The sequence below is a fragment of the Xiphophorus couchianus genome, chromosome 23 (genome assembly GCF_001444195.1).
Source record: "Xiphophorus couchianus chromosome 23, X_couchianus-1.0, whole genome shotgun sequence".
Taxonomy (NCBI): domain Eukaryota; kingdom Metazoa; phylum Chordata; class Actinopteri; order Cyprinodontiformes; family Poeciliidae; genus Xiphophorus; species Xiphophorus couchianus.
The window spans coordinates 22009688-22029457 of NC_040250.1; the positions used below are offsets into that span (position 1 = coordinate 22009688).

The window sequence follows — 19770 nt, forward strand, 5'->3', positions numbered from 1 at the left end:
CTCTCTTTTTTTTATTTTACAGGCATTTCATTAGCCACCTAACATTTCCGTTTGAAGGCCTGGCATAATTTCTATAACATTCTGACCCATTTCCTGAAATGTTTTGCAGGAACTTCTCACAAAGCACAAATACAAAGACTGCTTCAGAAAAAAAAATGATCTTGAATGGAACAAGGCTCCATTTGTTGCAATTTTCATTCCTAAAAGAAACATGATTTAGACCAAAGCTAATGGCAGCCGGTTGAAAACAGAATCACATGTCAATGCTCGTCATATAAAGTAAATAAAAAAAAAACAAAAAAACGAAGACACCTGACAAGAGTCACAGACAAGAGGTAACTTTAATTAACATCGTGAGATTCCAAAAGTTATCTTACAGCTCAATTTTCATCAAAAACAATAACAATCTATACAGTAGATTTTTTTTATTCCCTTATATTATAGAGCTGTTCAGTGTATTTGCAGTCAAGGACAAACAGAGGAAAAAAATAGACACCAGCTATTTGGTTTGCATCATTTTTTTGTTTTTTGTTCTTGTTTGTTACCTAAATACAAAACTTTGTCACCCACTACTGATATTCATGTCCAGGATGGAACTTTGCTTACAAAGATGCCATTGTATGACAACAGACCTCTGTAGATTATCTGAAACAGACCAGCCACCACCCCCACTTCCCTTCCTCCCCCCCAAACCTCCCTTACGTGCCCCGGCCCGGGCGGGTGCAGGAGCATAAGTGCCTGAAAAACACTTGTCTGTCAGCAGGCGCCGCCGCTAAAACGATCCTCTCTAGTCACTTTAACAAAACCAGGCCCCTAGAAAAGAAAAGCGAAGAGAGAAAAGCTCCCATTCGCCCCCTACAGATCCCCCCCGCCCCCGTCCAGCAACAGCTTGAAGACACACGGCAGAGACAAAGAGGAAATGACGGAAATTGATGACAGGGGTATGGGATGGGGCGGGGCTTCGTGTAAAGGGGGGCGGGGCTTCGTGTGCTGCCGTTCTTTTTGACTTGGCCATGAGGCCGGCGCAGGTCGGATATTAAAATTGTGCTGTGACAGTGCTCGTCTAAAAGTTCAAAAAGTACTACTTTGTGTTGTGGAAAAAATAAAAATAAAATAAAATCCCCGTCGTGCTGTCGAAATCGTTCCCCAATTGGAAAAAAAGCTACACAATTGGGAAAAAAAAAGAAAAAGAAAATAACCAATTTCTTTCAACGCTAATGTGCAGCAAGCATGGAGGAGTCAGTCTGCTCCGACTGCCTTTCTCAAAGCATGCCATCGCCGTAGCATTATAGTACATCGGGGTGTGTGAGATTGTTGAGTTATGGCTCTTTGTATTCTAGTCTGGCTTCAGCACCGAACAGAGCGGGTTTGTGCTTTGTCCCCAAAGTTCTTGTGGATTCCTCTGTGGCAACACACAACTGTGGTGAAGGATAGAAAACTGTACATGTGATTGAACGAAGAAAAAGGGCTTGCATTGTTAAGGCATCTAGACTGCTGGTAAGGATTACAGTGGCAGAAAAAAGAAAGAGTATATAGATAGTAGATGTAAGCAGGCATAAATAACATAAGAGAAGGAACAAAGGGAGGAAGAAAGAGAACACAACAAAAGAATAAACCAAACGTTTCCTTAAGTCTCTTGGTTTCTACACACACGCATACCAACTCACCCACACACACACACACTAGGCAGTCACTCAAGAGATGAGCCCATGCATATTATCAGATCAAGAACAGTATCCATCTAAAAGCCTCGAAGGTTCAAACAAAAAGATATAGATTTACAGTATATATTAATGTGTGTTTATATTCTTAAAAAAATCTACCTCAACCAAATACTCTGTAAAGATGCTACTTTTTTGCCGTACAATAAACATTTTTATAAGGAAAAAAAAGAACCGATTTTTCTTTTATTAACTTACAAATAATACAAAAATAGACAATGACATGTTTTGAATGAGAGAAAAAAAAAGTTTATCAATGCAACAAACCCCTCCCCCCAAAAAACAGTCAATAAATCAATTAAAACAGTCACATTTAAATAGTGGGAGACAACAGTAACAAAGCAAAAGACTGTGACATATGTTCAATTACTTTCATTAAACGTACACAACACAACTAAACGATGGTGAAAGTCAATGTACATACACAGGATAAATACATTATTTATAGGATATTTTACAGGACTCCCCCTTTTTTACCTTTTCGAATCCAAATTCGTGTTTTGCAGATGAGATATTGACAACACAGGGAAAAAAAAAAAATCTATTGTCTGTACTGAGAAGCTGCCATGAGACGTTTTAATGCTCACATCCCAAACTATAGCTATCGCGAAAGGAAACGAGATGCCAGATTTTTTTTTTTTTTTTTTTTTTAAAAAGGAACAAAAGTCAACTTTTCATTTAATATATACAAAAATATATCACATATGTCACGCTTTTTTCTTTTTTGTTAAATTTGATAACTGCTAGGCTCCTTCAGTAACAGTGCTGGCTGGACGCGCACATCCTCCGGCTTTTCAAGTCTTTACCAACATCTCCAACCGAAAAGAAACAAAAAACAAAACAAAAAAAACCAAAGACAAAATCTTCACCTTTTCCTTCATATGATAAAGCAGAGAAAAGCATATTGCAAACAGCTCAATCCTCACAGTTTTATCAAAAAATTCATACAAACAAACAAAACGTGGAAGGGGAACATAAAACACAAAAGGCAGGTGGGGTTTCTTTTAAAGGACAACTCTTTAGATTTGTGAGAGAATTAGCAGCAACTATTGAGGGTGGAATTGGTTCTCTTCTATGTTTTTCTATGCGTTTTGTGTTGCAGACCCGTGCGAGTCAAACAGAGAACTTCATAGACGGTACAGGCCGCAAAACGGCGAGAGGTGAGGGGTGGGGGGAGGGATGGGAGGTGTGGTTTCCATAATCAAACCCAAAGCTTCCAGCCATAAACATCAAGATAAATAAATGCTCTTTTCATGAGGTCAGTGGCACACTGTGGGCAAACGATCAGTCTCTTTACACTCCATCCGACTTGGTGTCAGAGATGCTACACTAATTCGACCAAAAAAAATGGGAAAAAAACCAAAACAAAAATAAAGAAACATCACAAAGGCTCAATATGTCCCCTTAATATTCTGCCATATCCCGTTCCGATGAAATCCCATTGGAAAGGCCTGAGTTTTATAGTCCAGCGTCTTATCTTTGCTTCCTTCACTGAAGCTCTGGAGAGCAGCAGAGGCTTGCCAGGCTCCGCTACTGTGCCTTTTTCTCTCAACGCTCTCCCCAAAAATCTCCAGCTTCCCACATCCTCTACATGGGTGGAACAATCATCCCAGGGATTGCTGCTTGGCGAGAGAGAGAGAAGAAAAAAAAAAGTAGGAGAAAAGGGGAGGAAGAAAGGGAGAGAGGGGTCAGTCACATGGTTGCTGGGTTTCATCTGTCATCAAAACAGTCACATAACAGAAAGTCACTCTGGCATCTGGCGAACAAAGACTTTTTTTTGCCTCATTATCTCTTCATTTCCAGGCCAAGGAATGAAAACATTTCTTTCTCCGCCGAGCCGCTAACTTGGCGTATGTCGACAATGCTGTCCGGGTATTCGCGGGCCCTTCGGAGCTGTTAGCAGCTAATTGTTAGCAGTTAAATCGTGTAAGACAAGTCTGTGTTTCGGAGAGCAACATAAACATGACTGTGACCACAGAGGTGATGAAATTAAGCTTCAAGGAAAAGTAACATTTGAGTTTATCAGTCTGATTCTGACACCTTCCTCTAAGTTCCCTTTCCCCCTTCCTCATTTTTTCCCCCCACACAGAAGCCATCACAGGAAGGAATTTTTCATACAACATATTGGCTTCATATCGATTCCCCACTCTCTCTTCAATCCACTAATTCCCTGGTTCTTCCATAAGAGTCTCTGGCTTGTTGGGATTAACAGAACGGGGTGTGTGTGTGTGTGCGTGTGTGTGATCAGCGCGCGGTGGCCATTGGGTCTCAGGTCACTGTGGTCAGCGCTCATCAACGCCGCCAGAGGAAGCGAGGAAGTGCTTAGCTTGGGGCTCTGATAAAGATTCCCATCCATCATCTCTACCTCTCTCTCTCTTTCAGGATCTCAACGCTGTACAACATCCTGCCTAGACGAATAGACAGTGTGCTGCATTCAGTGGAAATGGGAGAACAGAATGACCTGCGGTGGCATTACAACCTCACCACTCTGCCCTGCCCCTCCCTTGAGAGACACCCACTGTGGGCACAGGCAGGAAGCAGGAAGCGAAAACAGGAAATACAGCACATATGGTGTGGCACAGTCACACTGACAAATCAAGACAGGCCAAAAAACAGGAGAAAAAAATAAAGAAATAAAGGCCGTGTGACATGTTGCAAATGACCAGTTGAAACGGTTCCGGTCAGAAATTTACACACACTCATCATCTGCATAGATGTCATACGTCATCATTAAAAGCCCCAAGTTCAAGAAATGAGAAAATGTACGTTTCTGACCAGAAAGGCAAGAATGTAGAATTCAAAAAAATATGGAGAGGAACAAATGAAATAGAAGAATAACATACTTCAGGAGAAGGCCAGGCCCTGCAGAGAGCTGGCTGATGAGTACTTGCTAGAATCCACAAAAGACTGATCTAAAGAGGGGAGGAATAGTAGGAGGTTGCAAGAAAGGTAAAGAAAGGGACAACAAAGGGTAAAGAAGAGAAAGAAAGGGAGGATAAGATGAAGAAGTGTAAGTAAAAGGGAGAAACTGTTATTAGAGATGCACAGTAAAAGTAAAAAGGGAGTTCCTCTCTTTGTTTATCAGCTTACCTTGCAGGCTGTTAGCGTTAGCGCTGGTGCAGGTAGGAGGAGGCGAGTTCTGGGGCCGAACGACGGGGGCGAAGGCGCTCTTCTGCTTGACGGCGGCGGAGACCATGTTGGCCGGAGAGAAAGAGAAAATGCCGGAGGAGCTGCTGCAGTTGGACGCCAGGCTGGTTGACGACGCCATGGTCGGGCTGGATGGGACGACTGAGAGAGGAGAAACGGGCAGGAAGGCGTGTTTATGTGGGACCGTAGAGGGGAAAGGGCAGGGAAGAGCAGACAGGATGGAGAGTTGAAGACAGAAATGGGGTTTAGAGAGAAGGCCGAGGGCAGAGGACAGGCAAACGGGATGAACAGAAAGGGACTGGTCAATGGATGATGGCAGGAGGGATAACGTTTTGAACTCAGATCAACTGACTCAGATTGTTTTTACCAGCCTTTTATTTAATTGTGCAGTTACTTGGGTAATGGGATGTTTGTGTTAAACGAGAAAGAAAACAACCTGGAGCTCCTTTCCTTCTCTTCTAATCAGTCTGTTTTGATGACTCATCCGGAGCTCAAAGGTTGGCGTCACCTTAACTTCTTCGTAATGTTTTTGGAGCCATTCACCTTAATATCATGTTTTATCCAGAAAATCTGTGAGATTTCCACCCAAATCCAAGAGTCAGTTTGGTTTCAGCAATTACAAAATACAATAGCATCAGCTCACTGGAAAAATAGATCTATTGAGACTTTTGGTATCTTTACCGCAGTTGAAGCAGAGTTATACATGCTTTGATTGGGTTAAGTTCTGCCCCGGTGGCCCTGGCAGCATTTCTGGTTGAAAAGTCCAAAGTTTTAATTAAATGTTGGGATTTGCATAAGGAGAACCCATCTAAACCCATATGTTTTCTTTTGTTTTTTTTGTTTTTTCCCAACATCCACATTTGTTGAATGTCTTAGAATTTGTGCCAACATTAACTTTAATAAGTTAATGTTGGCAACCCAACATTAACTTTAATAACATTAACTTATTAATTAGATGGTTGGTTTTGCTAATGTAACCACATTTTAAAACCAATGTTTTAATCTGCTTGCTAGCTATTTTTATTATCTATTATAAAGCATCTTGCCATCTCTTAAGAAAAATAAACGGCGATCCTAAAAACACAGGTTGACATCATCACTTGCAGTATTAGATAATTGTAGTGAAAACAATAGGAGAGTGGAATAACATTGTGGTGTGGCCAAAAAATGCATAAACCATCCTAAGTATATTAAGACACATATATAAGCCTTCATCTATGTACTTGATTTCATTTTTAATTTCACAATTCAAACTTCGCTCCTTTAGTGGGGACTTGTAAAGACGACCAAAACGATTTGGTGAGTTGCTTAGTTTTTGTTTTTAGAAAAAAAAAAAATTCTGACTGATCAATCAGTAGAGGCGTCATGTATGAGTGATTAATTTCAAGCTTGATTGTGGAGGTGTAAGCTGACTGCAGCTAGGAGGGACTGCTGTGTGAAGACTGGACTGCCTGTGAGTGCTTCGGCATCTGCTGTTCAATGAGCAGAGAAAGAAAAATGACAGGCGGTTTTATGTCAGAAAAGATTACTGGGTTTGCCACTCATTGTTCTTTTGAAAATGTGTCGCTTGAAGGGTTTTAATAATCACATCAGAGTGCCTAAGATAGCAATGCTGCTATAAAGTCCTTAAATAATTAAGAATAGCAAACACTTCATTTAGCAAGAAATTTATTAACGGCAAAAAAAAAATATGAAAATCACTTTAGAGATCATATAGTTTATTATACAAATTAATGAGCTGTCATTCATACAAAGTGTCCAAGGTTTCTGAATATAGCTCATCAATGGAAATAATCTGCTTTGTTATTATCAGAGTGCATCTTATTTGCTGCAAGTTAGCCAAAATTAGCAGTGATACCTTCACTGCAGCTGGTTTAAACCAATTATTCAGACCTCTTTAGACTTAAACACCGACTTAAAAAAAACGTCACCCATGTAAGGTTTAAATATAAACTTTTTATTAGTAGAACAGGAGCCACTAGGAACTCAGATATCTCAGGGCTTCATGTAGTCATGTAGGTTTAATGGTAAGAAGATATTTTTAAAAAGATATTAAACAGCAGAGCTGTTTTGAACAAAGCTTCAAAAACTTTTGTGAAACTGGAATTAAACCAAAGCCTTCGGTTGTATTTACAAGAATACCCAAACATTAGCAACAAATAAAAATACCGCCTCTACCTGCCCCATCAATTCATTTCTGCCAGGTTTGTCTTTTGCCTGCTTATACACTAAGAGCATTTTCCCCCTCAGTGATTTTACAATCAACTGAGTCGTATTTCACCTGCCCTCTGATACCTGCGTCTGCTTTTATTGTTGTTATTATCCAACACTTAGTTTTTATGGCTCATCCTGACAAATCCTTTGCAATAAAGTCATAATCCATTTATGAAGGGGCCTAACTAATCAATTAATGAAAATTGGACCTACAAAGGCAGGCCGAGGGGCCATTGATTGAAAGTGTCTGTGTGGGGCCGATGAGCCTGTTAAAATACTTGTTAACACTCAGGAATCAAAGAGCTGAAATGGAATTGCTTCTCTAGCAATTAGTTTATTGATTTAATCAAGGGTCTTTAATGTAGGGGGTGAAAGTGTGTGCACAGAAGTGGGCCGAATATGTGTGTCTGTATTTTGAAGGGGGGGGGGTGCTAGGTGATATGCTCTCCTAGCCAATAAAGCAGGGATTTGTGTTTGACTCTGCTCTTAAAGAAACAGATGACCCAGCTGAACTGTAATACTTCAGAGTCAACACTTGAGCTCACTTTTGTTTCTCAGTCTGTCTCAAAAACGTATTCTGTTATGTTGGAAATGACTGATTGGGTAGAAACCACATATAAGAATAATAATAATAAAACCCATCTTGATTCTTAGTTTTTAATAATAAGTGGAAATGATTGAGAATTAAAAGGGGGCAGAAGGTCATGCTGGACATGGAAATCATTTTTTTCTCTTCACTGCTTTGCTTAGTAAATACTTAAAATCAGGCAAGTTTGTATTTCTGTTGCATTAGTGAAGCTTCTTGCACAACAAATTTGGGAGTCCAGAGGCCTATAACTAGCTGTACAAACATGATCAATCTTAATTTTTCTTATGTTTCTCTTCTGTTTATGTCATACTAAAATACAAGAATTGTTTTCCCATCTCAATACTAATCTTTCTGCCACAACAATATTGGGATTCGGGTTTGGATTTGAACCAGACAACCATTTTGGATTCTTGATTCTTTCCTTTTCTTTTCTTATCTTTATATATTGAATATTAAAACTCAACCAAGTTTCTTATGTTGCAGTTTTTTTTTTGTTGCAACAGATTTGGGGGCTTATCCGGGATTTTTAAATATGACAGTTTTACCTAGACTTAACTAGTCAGCAGTCAAATCATGACCAGGATGGTTTATTTTTCTTTTTTAAAATAATTACTGAAGTTTATGCCTCAACAATCTTTTGAGGGGGCAGTGAGGCAGGAGGATGGGGGGAGGTCAGTCTTTTCCCACCTCTCTAGATTGAAAGATGTGATGTATTTACTCACTAGCATAGGGCGAGTTGCCTGCTGATCCATTGAGGAAGTTGGGTGAAGTGCCCAGGGTTGCCATGCCAGAATTAGCGTAGCCATTCATGCTAGTGGAGACAGAGCTGTAGCTGCCCTGCTGAGGAGTGGAGCTGGGAACATAACCATGAGGGGACACACTGCTTGTACTTCTACTGAAACCTATGGACACGGAGAAAAAAAAAAGGAAAGACAGAAAGATTTGTGTTAGATGGTAAAGCAGATGGAGGGAAAATAGAGAAAGATTTCATGCAAGCCTGCCAAGTATTCAACTCCGAACAAGTCTGATGGATGCATCAATATGAGCCAACAAGATTTCTTAAAAAAAAACAAACTCTTACACATATGGCAAAGCACGAAAGCAATGAACAGAGTGGAAGAAGAATGACATTAGAGATCCGACAACTGAAACAAGAGGCCTTTAACCCCGCTGGCTCCCCTCCAGTTTTAGATGCATTGACAAGGCAATTAACACTAAAGTGCTTCTACAGCCTTGCTGTAATTTATAAAGAATGACGCCTGTATTTCTGATAGGCTGGAGAGCTCCTTCACTTGAAGGAGTGAGTACAAGGTGGACAGTATTGTAAGGAAGACGATAAATAGACTTCTCAGGTTCAACATGCTGACGCCGGAGGAAAAACAGCTGGAAGTGAAAGTATTTTTTTTCTCTTTTTTATTACCGTCGTCTTTTTTTGTTTCTTTTCTCCAGCGCACTACTCTCCCATAATTAGCATCCATTCTCCCCATTCTCACCTCACATGATACAAGCTACGGTCTGTGAGATAAGCAGCTGACCTCTCTTGTTTGCCTCATACCTGCAGATGTTTCCAGATGAAGACGAAGGGCAGAAGAAGCTCTTTGGAATTATTGAGACACATTCCAGAGGCAGGTCCATCCGCTCTCCTCTCGCTCCCCTGATACATGTGATGAATCACCACTGACTGCACCCACATCCCTCTCTGTCAGACAAGGACCGACCCCAGTCTGATATACACACCCTAAGGGCCCACTCATTTTTCTCTATCGTACTCCATCCATGACTCTCTTTTTCTCCATTCCTCACTCTTTCCCAGCCATTCTTTGCTCCTTTCGAGTTTTCCCCCTCGTTCCCTCTGCCACCCGCCAACCCCGCTCTCCTTCCCCTGTCCCGCATTTTAAAGGGTTTCCTCGATGCTCCACGCTCTTAAATCAACTCCCGCTATATTTCCCACATGAAAAATAAAATTTCCATTGCACTACTCATTTTTACTATCCGCCTCAGAAAGAGGAAAATAAATTAGACACCTGTCACTTTTCCCTCCGTGTTGGACTTTAACCATTTCTCGCTGCGCTCTGCTCACCCTGATTGGCCGTTTGTGCCACCTCCGACCCGGTGAAGGAGTTTACAGCCATCATGCCGGCGTGGACGGAGCTGCTGCCCAGACTGGCGAGCTGGTTGTGGCCCCGCGGCACTGTCGTGTAGAGGGCCTCTGCGATGTCCGCCGCTCGTTTTAGAATCATCTCCTAACCAGCAGGAAGAAAACAAGCCAGCTCTGGTTAATAATAGAAAAGGAATTAGACAATTATTACAGTGGTAATTAGAAAGTGCAGCCTCTTTTAATTATAGAATCTTAAATCTCAGCGCGTAATAGAAATGAATCAGTTTTTGCCATTATATGAAATGTTTTTAATCAAATGTTAAAAAAAATAAATAAATAAAAAAAATCACACGTTATCTATTTAAAAAAACCCACCAACTTCACTTTTGACTTTGGAATACAGCAAAATAAACCCAAATCATCACACATTCATCACCGTGATATTTGTGCTGATATGTTGAGTTTCAATTTCTATAATCACAGTCATACATCAACATTTGTTTTATTTTACCAATGGACATTCTTCCAGAAATCTTTTGTTCATTAATATTCAATCTTATTTGTTTAGGCTCGTTGTGATTTTACTGTCATTAACTTTGACAAGTGAGACATTTAGAGTTTGAGATGAAGCTCTGGAGTTTTTAAAAATTTCTCTGAGCGTTCTGAGTTTAGGATGAATATTCTGGAAAACTTGGCAACCGTTTTAAATGTTTTCCCACAAATCCAATAATCCACAAATCCACTGAAGCTGCAGCATCATATCTATTTTTTGCCACCTGCTTTTATATTTTAGCTTGATTCTTGTTCATATTTTACGATTCTTTATGACAGCATGGGATCTGCTGTGTGTTTCTGTACATGCATGTTTAAATAAATCAAAAAATTAGAGCCTCGTAATGATCAGATAATTTTTATGGAGCCCTCATCAAAGTATCAAAACAAACAAAAAAAGACGACTTTTTCACAATTTCATTATATTAGCACAATAATTTGTCTTTCTTGAAAGCAACAGAAAATGACTTTTCCTCCCTGTTTTGGAAAGTTCATATTTTACTACTCCTGTTTATCTGCTCTTTCATTACCCTGTCTACCATATAAAGTTAGTTTTCACTTTACTTCTTCAGCTTTTTTTTCTCCTAATCTGTGATAAAAGAGATGAAATATTCCCATTTGCACCATATGTAGCGTGAGACACCAGGCTTGTTATCACAGTACGATAACCTCACTATATCACAGTATTAACGCAAAATCTTTTAAATAGTCTAACATGTTATAATGACTTCCATTGAAAACGCAAAGCAACAGCAATTTCTATTTCTGGTAGAGTGTAACATACGGATTATTACAGTTCTAATGCCAATACCAATAATATTTGTTCACTGTTACTTTGTTTTCTATGCACTGACTTAAGCAAAAATAAATCAGTGCATATTTTCCACTTCAGTGGGAAAATCCACTGAAGTGCTTGCTGTGGAGAACAATCTGCCTTCTAGCTGTATAGCAAAAGGTAGTTGGTAGTTTAGTCAAGATATGTGTGTAGGCAACTAGAGCCTGCAGTTGTCTGTTTTACAGCATTGGAGTAGCAAGTAGTCCACTCTTAGTCCAGGCCGTGACTCTCCATCAGACAGGGCAAAGAAACAGGTGGGGGAGGAGAGGGTTAGCATTTCTCTCTGCTAACCCTAAATCTTTCAAAACTTTCTTTGGCATCCGATTCACAAGAAATTAAACAAGAGAAACTGTGTGAAAATCAACATTCCTGCAGTCTTTTAATGAACCACTAAAGGAAGAGACCGGTGTTTTCTTTGGCTGTATGGAGTAAAGAGTAACGCAGCACTGCCTTTTCCCCCACTTTCACTTAGCTGGCTGCGGAAGGCAACCAAATCTTTCCATGCTTCCAAGACAAACAAATGAGCCTATCAGGAAATATTTTCAGTTGTGGAAAAGATGGGAAGTTATGTCAAAGAAGCTGAACGAGCACCGTCGACATTTATGCTAAAAGTAATTAGATCCTATTCTATTTCAATTTTATGTGTAAATACAAGAAGGCCATGAAACCACGACACATTTCCTTTAGGTTATTATTCCACGAGAACCTCAGATCGTCGTATGGCTTTTTGTGTTTTTGTGTAAGTGTGGTTGTTTCACCTGGTTATTGTGAGGCATCCCATACAAGGCTTCCACCAGGTCGGCGGCTCTCTTTAAAATCACCTCCTACATTCAAACAGAGAGAGAGAGAGAGAAACAGAGAGAGAGCGAGAGAGGAAGGGGATTGATCAGGAGCGTGACGGCTCAAAGAGTTCAGTCACTTTTATTACGTTTCACTTCTTACATTATGCTGTGAATGCAGAACAGAGAGTGGCAAAGAGAGGGGGGCGGAAGAAGCAGACAGAGGCAGGGTGAGGAAGAGAAATGGGCCTATCCCAGCACTTTGTTACCAGCCGGGGCAGTTTGGGAGAGGAGAGGGAAGATACTGTTATCAGTGAATAAAACATGAGCCTATATCTCTCTATCAGTCAACCATCTTCTGCATCTACTCCCCTCCTTTTTTCTTTTTTTTTTTTTTTTTGTCACTGATGGATCGTGACTCCGGTGCGCATGATCACGCATCAATTTCATTTAACACAACATATCATCAGGTTGACGGCTACACAACCACCCCCAGTCAGTGGCAACACTCTCGTCTCCTGGCCCGTATTAACCCCGGTAATGATCCGAGTGAATGGCCCCCACATCCACTTTGTGTGATAAATGTAGAACATCATTGCTCAGGTGAAAACCGCCGAGCGGAATTTCCCACATCAAACATTTATCCTAACGCAGTGTTACCGCTTCCCCCCGCCATCCCCCCCACACCACCTCCAACCCCTTCTCTCTTCTCTCCGTCTCTATTCCTTTCCCCTCCCTGAGTGGATGAGTGCGTGACTCCAGGCAGTCGTTATATATGTGTGTGCATGTGATGGAGACACCTACAGCCCTACAAAACCCTTTTTAAAAGTTAATGTGCCGGGGCCAGGATATATGCTGGAGGTGCGACAACCAGAAAATTGCAGCCCCCGCCCCTCCGCCCTCCTCCCTCCCTTTAGTTTCTTTCTCTCCCTCTTTCTTTTCCACACACACGCTGTGCGTTATACTCTCCTGAGTGTATCCCTCGCTGTGAACAAGCCCCGAAGCATGTGTGCTCTCTGTTCCGTGACACACCGCCTTTCAATCAGACCTCATATCAAACTCCCCCTCCCCTCCACCCACCACTCCCACACACACACACAGACTCACGCATACGCGCAGCCGCACACATGTGGAAGCTGTCGAGCACGCCCAAGACATGACGAGAGGGTCAGCAAAGCAATAAAGATTGTAGAGCGCTGTCCGAGGTGCTAAATTCACTCAATAATGGGAGCGCTGCCTCTGTGTTAACCTCCCATTACTAGCACTATCTTGGGGGGAGGCGGCGGGGTGGGGGAGGAGGGGGAGACCAGAGAGGAGGCCTGCTTCAGGTGATTGAGAGATGTAGAGGCCCTAGGAAGGTAAGTGGTTCTTTAGTATGTATGCGCCGCTCTTCGCCTTTCCTTTCTCTCTGCTTTTCCTCCACGCCACACGCCTCCCAGGGATTGCTAGATAGGTAGATGGACGGATGGAGGGGAAAGAGAGGGATGAGGCAGAGGAGAAGAAGAGGGGGAAATGAGGGAAGTGTGAGGCATTAGGACCCAACCAGATCTGCAGCTGGAGTGTTAACAGTGTTCCGGGAGGACACGTGAGCGCTCGGTCACTTAACGTCTGTGCATCACCCCTTCCCCCACCCCCTCCCTTCCCCACCTGTGTCTCCAAACTACTTTCTTTCGTCTCCCTCTTCTATTAATCACTCTCTCGTGGTCCTGCGCCCCGTCTGTGCCCATCAGCCTCTCGTTAGCCGAGGATCTGTCCAGTGACTAAACGCGATTAGGCCGAGCTCCAGAGTCGTTCTGATAAACAGATAAATGTGGTTAGCTCGGCCCCTGTAAGGGGAGACCATTTCCTGGGCGCAAGGGTCTCTTCCCGTAAAGTCAGGCCCACAGAGACGTCAACAGGAAGGGGAACCTGATCCAGAGCAGAGCCTGGCCCCCGTCTGGAGGGCCGGTCACTCATTAGCAACACCCAGACGCCCACAGCTTCTGCTGAACTCCATGCAGTCCAGCTACCTAGTCACTCTCACAGTCTATTACCTACAGCAGAGTGTGTGTGTGTGTGTATGAACCTGGTTTTTATATACTTGTGGGGATCTATTTCTATCTACAATATGGGGTTGTGGGGACATTTTCTTGGTCCCCATGAGGGGAAGTGATATTTTTGGGTTAGGCTTAGGGCTAAGCTGTGAACTGACTTTTGATTAGGGTTAGGTATGTGATGGATAGGGTTAGGGTAAAAGTTAGGCTGTAGAAAATGACTGGAGTCAATGTAAAGTCCCTACAAGATATGAAAACACCACTGCATGTATGTTTTTTTTTGTGTGTGTGTGTGTGGGGGTGTGTGTGTGTGTGTGTGTGAGGTGTCTGGTTGCTTGCTCTCCTTTTAACATGTTCAGAGTAAGCTTCTTCATCCATTTACAAACTGACAGAAGTTTGACAAAGAAACCGTGCCTTGAAAAATTACTCATACCTGATACAACATTACTTATACCTATGAAGTGGAAGTGAAATACTACATCCTGCTTTTTCAAAGTAAAAGTTACACTCCTAAATAAAATTTATTGCAAAAATTGCTTCCAAGAAATCACCTGATTGTGATTTTATCTCAAAGGAAAGCCAGCCGTTCTGTGAAGGACTCAGCGTTGTTAGAGAACAATAAGAAGACAGAGGAACACAGCAAACAGGTCAGAGACAGCTGGGTCAGGTTATTAAAAAATATCTGCGGATATTAACACGTTGTATAGCTCTAATCAATGAGTGCGTTAAACAATGGGACAGTTTAGATCAAAGTATATGAATGACTGAATTTAAGTCCAAATCTAAATGCACTTGAGAATTTGTGAAAAGACTTGAAAACTGATATTTTAAGACACCCTGTGCACAAGAATTAACAGACCTTTTAATAGTTTTAATCAGACAAATGTACAAAATTTTAACTTCTATGAATACTTTGTCAAGACAATGTGACTGTATGTAGATCCAGAGGTTGCCTGCATGTTCCCCTCTCCTGCCCAACTGAGATGATTGAGGCCAACAATTGGGAGAAGTGTGGTCAACAAAGTGTTATTACCTCAATAAAGGCGCAAATCAATAGCTCTGAAATGAACAAGCGGGCCTGCCAGCTACCGCTGTTCATTTAGAAAGGAAAGAGACACCACCAAGTGAGGGAGAACGAGCCGGAGTGGGAAGAGGAGACGGACGGATGGATACAAAGACAGTTAGAGAGATATGGGGGGTTGATAGGCTAAAGACCAGAACTCAACGGGACAAGTCGCGCATCCACCAGACACTCCGCCAGGATCAGCAAGTTCTTTATCTTCCCTCTGCATCTACCTGAGCTCTTCATCCCTACCTCGTGGCCACCTCTCTCCATCCGGTGCACACGTGCGCGTGTGCACTTCTTTTAGTGTGCGCTGCTCCTGTGGATGTGTGCTGAAAGTAATAAAGTCCACCCGGGGTTGACTTCGATCCACTGACCCAGCAGGAGGTAGGACTGGACAGCTATGATGGATCACCTAACCTGCTTCTGCCTCAGCCTCCTTTCCTCCCTCTATTCCTCTTTTCCTCCCTGCATCTACCCCTCTTTCCCAGTTTAAATGACCTTACACTCAGTGGAAGAATAGATGGAGCTGCTTTTTATTTGTTGTTCCTGTTAATTATCTCCTTCTGCGGAAAATCTCCATAAACAGTGCCTGGCAAAAGCATTCAGAGCTGTTTAACTTCTTGCATTTTGTCCTGTTAGAAGTTTGTTATTTCCATTTTACATGACAGACTAACACTAAGTGGCTCATTGATGTGAAGTTGAAGGAAAATGATACATAGTTTTCAAAAAAACGTACAATCAAAATCTATAAAAATAAGGCATATGATATGACCTTGACTGAAACACCTTTCTCTGAAATCACAGTTGACATTTTTGCTCACTGTTTAAACTCAGTCATATTGGTCACCATTTGACTAAAGTCTGTACTTTGATTGGACCATTCTAACACATCTGTGCTGTCCTCGCCCTGAGATTTCCAGTTTTCAGCAGCTAGACAGCCAGACAACGACGCTCCAATAACCAAACTTGTTATTTTCTACTTGTTTATTGAAGAGTGGCCTCTGACCACTGCCATCACTTTGGCCATCGTAAACTGAAACATACAAGACTGAGTATTAGCCAACGAACATTGCAAATTAGCTATTCTTGCTGCTAGCTAAAAATAAAAAAAACTTTTTCCTAAATGACTCCCAGCGTACAATTATTTACGCCAGTTACATAAAACAAAGAAACAATTATTGCTTTTACAATTAACCAATACTTACGAACAAATCTTGTCTGAAACACAACATATAAGGATAATAATCAGCTTAAATCATGAACTGTTCGGTGTTGTGTTCCACCATTTTTTAGCGTCACCAAAACACAACAAAATATCCACCAGGGTTGCGTTCTAGTGCGGTTTTCACCCTTGCTGGTCCAGCTTAACTTACAAAAGGCAGCACAACATCCATCCATCCAATCCCACTTTTTTATTGTGGGGTTGCTGGCTCCTATCTCAAGTGGTCATCAGGTGAGAGGTGATGTAAACCTCAAATAAGTGACCAGTTCGTCACAGGACAACACTGAGAAATACAGGACAAACAACTACGCACACACACTAAGGGAAATTCATAATGACCAATTGACCCAGCAGTCACATTTCGAATTGTGGGAAGAGTTTGTTCACTAATATTCTCAGAATTTCACTGAGATTTAACAACTGGATTTAAACTGAGAACAAATTACAACTTGGTGGGACTTTAAATATCCAAATGTTCCAAAGGGCAGTTTATTAAAGGTGTGAGGGTGAAGTGGTCTGTACAAAAATGCATGGCATACTTTTTAAATTTTAGATTTCTGTGCAACCTTAACTTCTCATGCACTACTCTGTGTTGTTCTAGCACAGAAAATCCCAATAAAATACACTGCAATTTATGAAAAAACGTCAAGGGGTAAGAATAGTTATGAAAGGAATTGCTCCATGACATCTTGTGCATTCTGCAGTCTGTCATGCATGTTTGACTCTCTCCGAAGAACTAACTGCGCGTGAGGACACAGCGCCGTTTGCTATTTCTATGAAACTCAAGAAGTTTTCAATACCTCTCATGTCTTCCAGTTATACCACGTCAAGCTCCTGTGGAATCATTTCACTGGGCAAGCAGTAGAAGGACGGTAACACGAGAAGAGTGGAGAGGCGCCGTACCTTGGGTAATCGCTCCTGGTCTCCAGGGTGTCTGGGGATGACCTTCTGTAATCTCTGGAAGCCGTAGTCTATCGTTGGCTCGTTTAGTGCTGAAATAAAAAAACAAAAAACAAAACAACAATACAGAAATAAAGCTTTAAGTCTATGACTCTTGATAAGAAAAAACACACAAGGTTTAGCCGAGAAACATGACAGGACGCGTCCCGGACTCCTGACTTAATCGAGGGTGAACGTGAAACCAAACGTGGCACAAACGTAGGTATTCTCCGTAGGCTCTGGTGTGTGTCTTTGTTAGCCTGTGATGTAATGAATCTCTCTCTGTCTCCTGCTTTGGTGGTTAATAAAAAGACTGTCAGGAATCATGCGGGGGTGAATACATTTGTGTGCAGGCGTGTGCGTGTGTGTGTGTGAATCTTGTGGTCTTGCGTTGATCAGCGACTAATATAAGCAATTACAGAGCTTGGTTCCAATATAACAAAGGCTTGATCGCTCCGGGGAACAAACTAAACACACACACACACACACCCACACCCGCCAACACACACAACACACACAGAGTGAGCTCATCCTGGCGGCAGGGAGAAAGCACTCTCTCTGCATGCTGTGGTCGTGCAACGGTAATTGAATATGAGAAGATTTACCATGAATATTTAAACATTAGAATAAATACAATGAAGATCTGAGGCGTACAGTACAAACACTTCAGAGGAGGACTGCTGGATAAGTGCTCTCTCCACATAATTCATTCCTAATGTACTGTCTCTGCCTTTCTCCCTGTGCTTCTGAACTGCCTTCGCTCTCTCCTGAGCCGCCTCGGAAGTCAATGTGAGGTCTTGACTACTTTTCAGGGGAGCGTCCCTCCCTTCGAGGTTGCTGCGTCTCCGCAGAGCTCCCAGTCGCCTGAGTGCGCTTGGGCTCGTATTTGTGCCAGGAGACAAAGAAAAGCTACTATTATTCGCTGGGAATCGCCTTGGTGCGTTTGTCCCATCCGTCTGTTTTCCCTGTGGGTCGCAGCTTGGATGTTTCCTGAGGGCTGATGCCTCACTCGCCTCACATCTGAGCAGCCAGGCTGACTAGGCGGCCCCAAGAAAAAAAAAAGAGAAAAAAAAGGGCCCCCAGAGGGTATGAGTACAAGCTGTCCTGCTGGACCTCTAGTGATTTCACCATTGCTTCACTCCTGCACACACCTACACACACACTCTTGAACCAAAGACAGCAGCAAGAGTAGGTGATGCTCTCCTTTGGCAACACAAACATATTTGGACAGCTCTCCCTGTGGACTGCTCCCTGTAATCCATAAGAGTGAATGAAAGGAAAGGTGAATAGCTGGAAGTAAAGACGCCAGAGGGAAGAAAGAGTAAAAGTCCCGGTGCCAGGGGCAGGCTCAACTTCCCAAGAAGGACGCGCATTAGAGGCTGGATGATCCAACGGATGAAACAAAACACAATGACACGATCGCATGCAACAAATACGCCGTGAATTATTGCTGGGGACAAATATTTGACATTACTTCCCCCATTGTCTGATCTCCGCAAAGCCTAAAGGAGGATTTTCCCTGGATTAGGACCCACCAGAGTCAGAGGAGAAAAGAGTGGGGGGGGAGGTTGTTCCAGCAAAATCCTCTGTTTCGTCTCAAAGGCTTTTGTTTTTATGATGAATTTTTTATCAGTTCTGCTCAATGAGCCAAATGAGCCTCGAGTGAACAATAGCATAAAAAAACCCTAGGACACACAGGATACCCCTATTACAAATAAAGACACAATTTTGGTAATTGAGAGAGGAAACGATATTGTCTCTGCTCGTTTTCAAGGGCCATAAACCAGAGGCAGTGCTTGTGTGTGTGTGGGGGCGGGGGGAGCGACGCACTTCGCTAACTACTTTTGCTCCATCTCTTTAGGGATTATTTGTTGCCTTTTTTATGCCCTTACAGGTGCATCTGCATGAATTGGAATATCTTTGAAAAGTTCATTTTCTTGGGAATTCAGCTCATTGAGTGATAGCCTTTTACTAATTTGTTGCACAGAAAGTGATAGAGATCAAGTTACTATTTCTGTTCATTTTGATGGCCAAAAATTGAATTCCTCAAAATATTTGAAGATTACATTAGGTAAATAAAAATGAGTTTTAATACTTAAAACAATGCTGACTTGACCATTGTCCAGCTAGCATTTTGTAAGCACCCCTCATAAGGAAATCATCCCTTAAAAAGGTATTGCTGAAGAAACTAGCTTTACTTCACACTCTCCTTGAACACAAACAGAAATGTTTTGCTCATGTCTTTACCGCAGCAAGTCTTTATTGGCATATTCTCCCAAATAACTTCTGATTAAAATCAAAATGCTCACAGTTTTCAACCTCGTTAATGTCTACAAGTCTCCTGTAATACATCTCTTTCACAAACTTGAAGTTATTTATCATACGGTCTCCCACTTTGTGACTTTTCACAGAAACAAAAAATCACTGGTTTCTTCCTGTACCATAAAACGCTCACTAAGAAAACTCCTTCATATGTTCAGTCATGACTTGATACCAATAACAAGGTATTGGTTTAAGGTTTAAGTTTTTGCTTCTCAAACCCTGTACCTCAATGTTCACTCTTCTTCACCTCCCC

At 41.9% G+C, this 19770-nt stretch overlaps 1 protein-coding gene across 4 annotated transcripts in view; it reads right to left on the reverse strand.

Annotated features, from left to right (window-relative positions):
• Positions 1 to 322: 322 nt before the first annotated feature.
• ebf1a (EBF transcription factor 1a) overlaps positions 323 to 19770 on the reverse strand; it is a 79739-nt gene continuing 60291 nt past the window's right edge. Inside the window, exons 11-17 of one of the 4 annotated variants that reach the window (XM_028008906.1) lie at positions 17160 to 17248; positions 11915 to 11980; positions 9752 to 9914; positions 8394 to 8573; positions 4812 to 5009; positions 4565 to 4633; positions 323 to 3340 (exon numbers count right to left, since the gene is read on the reverse strand). In XM_028008906.1, coding sequence (XP_027864707.1) covers positions 4566 to 4633; positions 4812 to 5009; positions 8394 to 8573; positions 9752 to 9914; positions 11915 to 11980; positions 17160 to 17248 — 764 coding nt within the window. In that variant the 3' untranslated portion in view covers positions 323 to 3340; position 4565. The remainder of the gene's footprint in view (positions 3341 to 4564; positions 4634 to 4811; positions 5010 to 8393; positions 8574 to 9751; positions 9915 to 11914; positions 11981 to 17159; positions 17249 to 19770) is intronic. The other 3 variants (XM_028008908.1, XM_028008907.1, XM_028008909.1) reach the window with 3 other exon arrangements.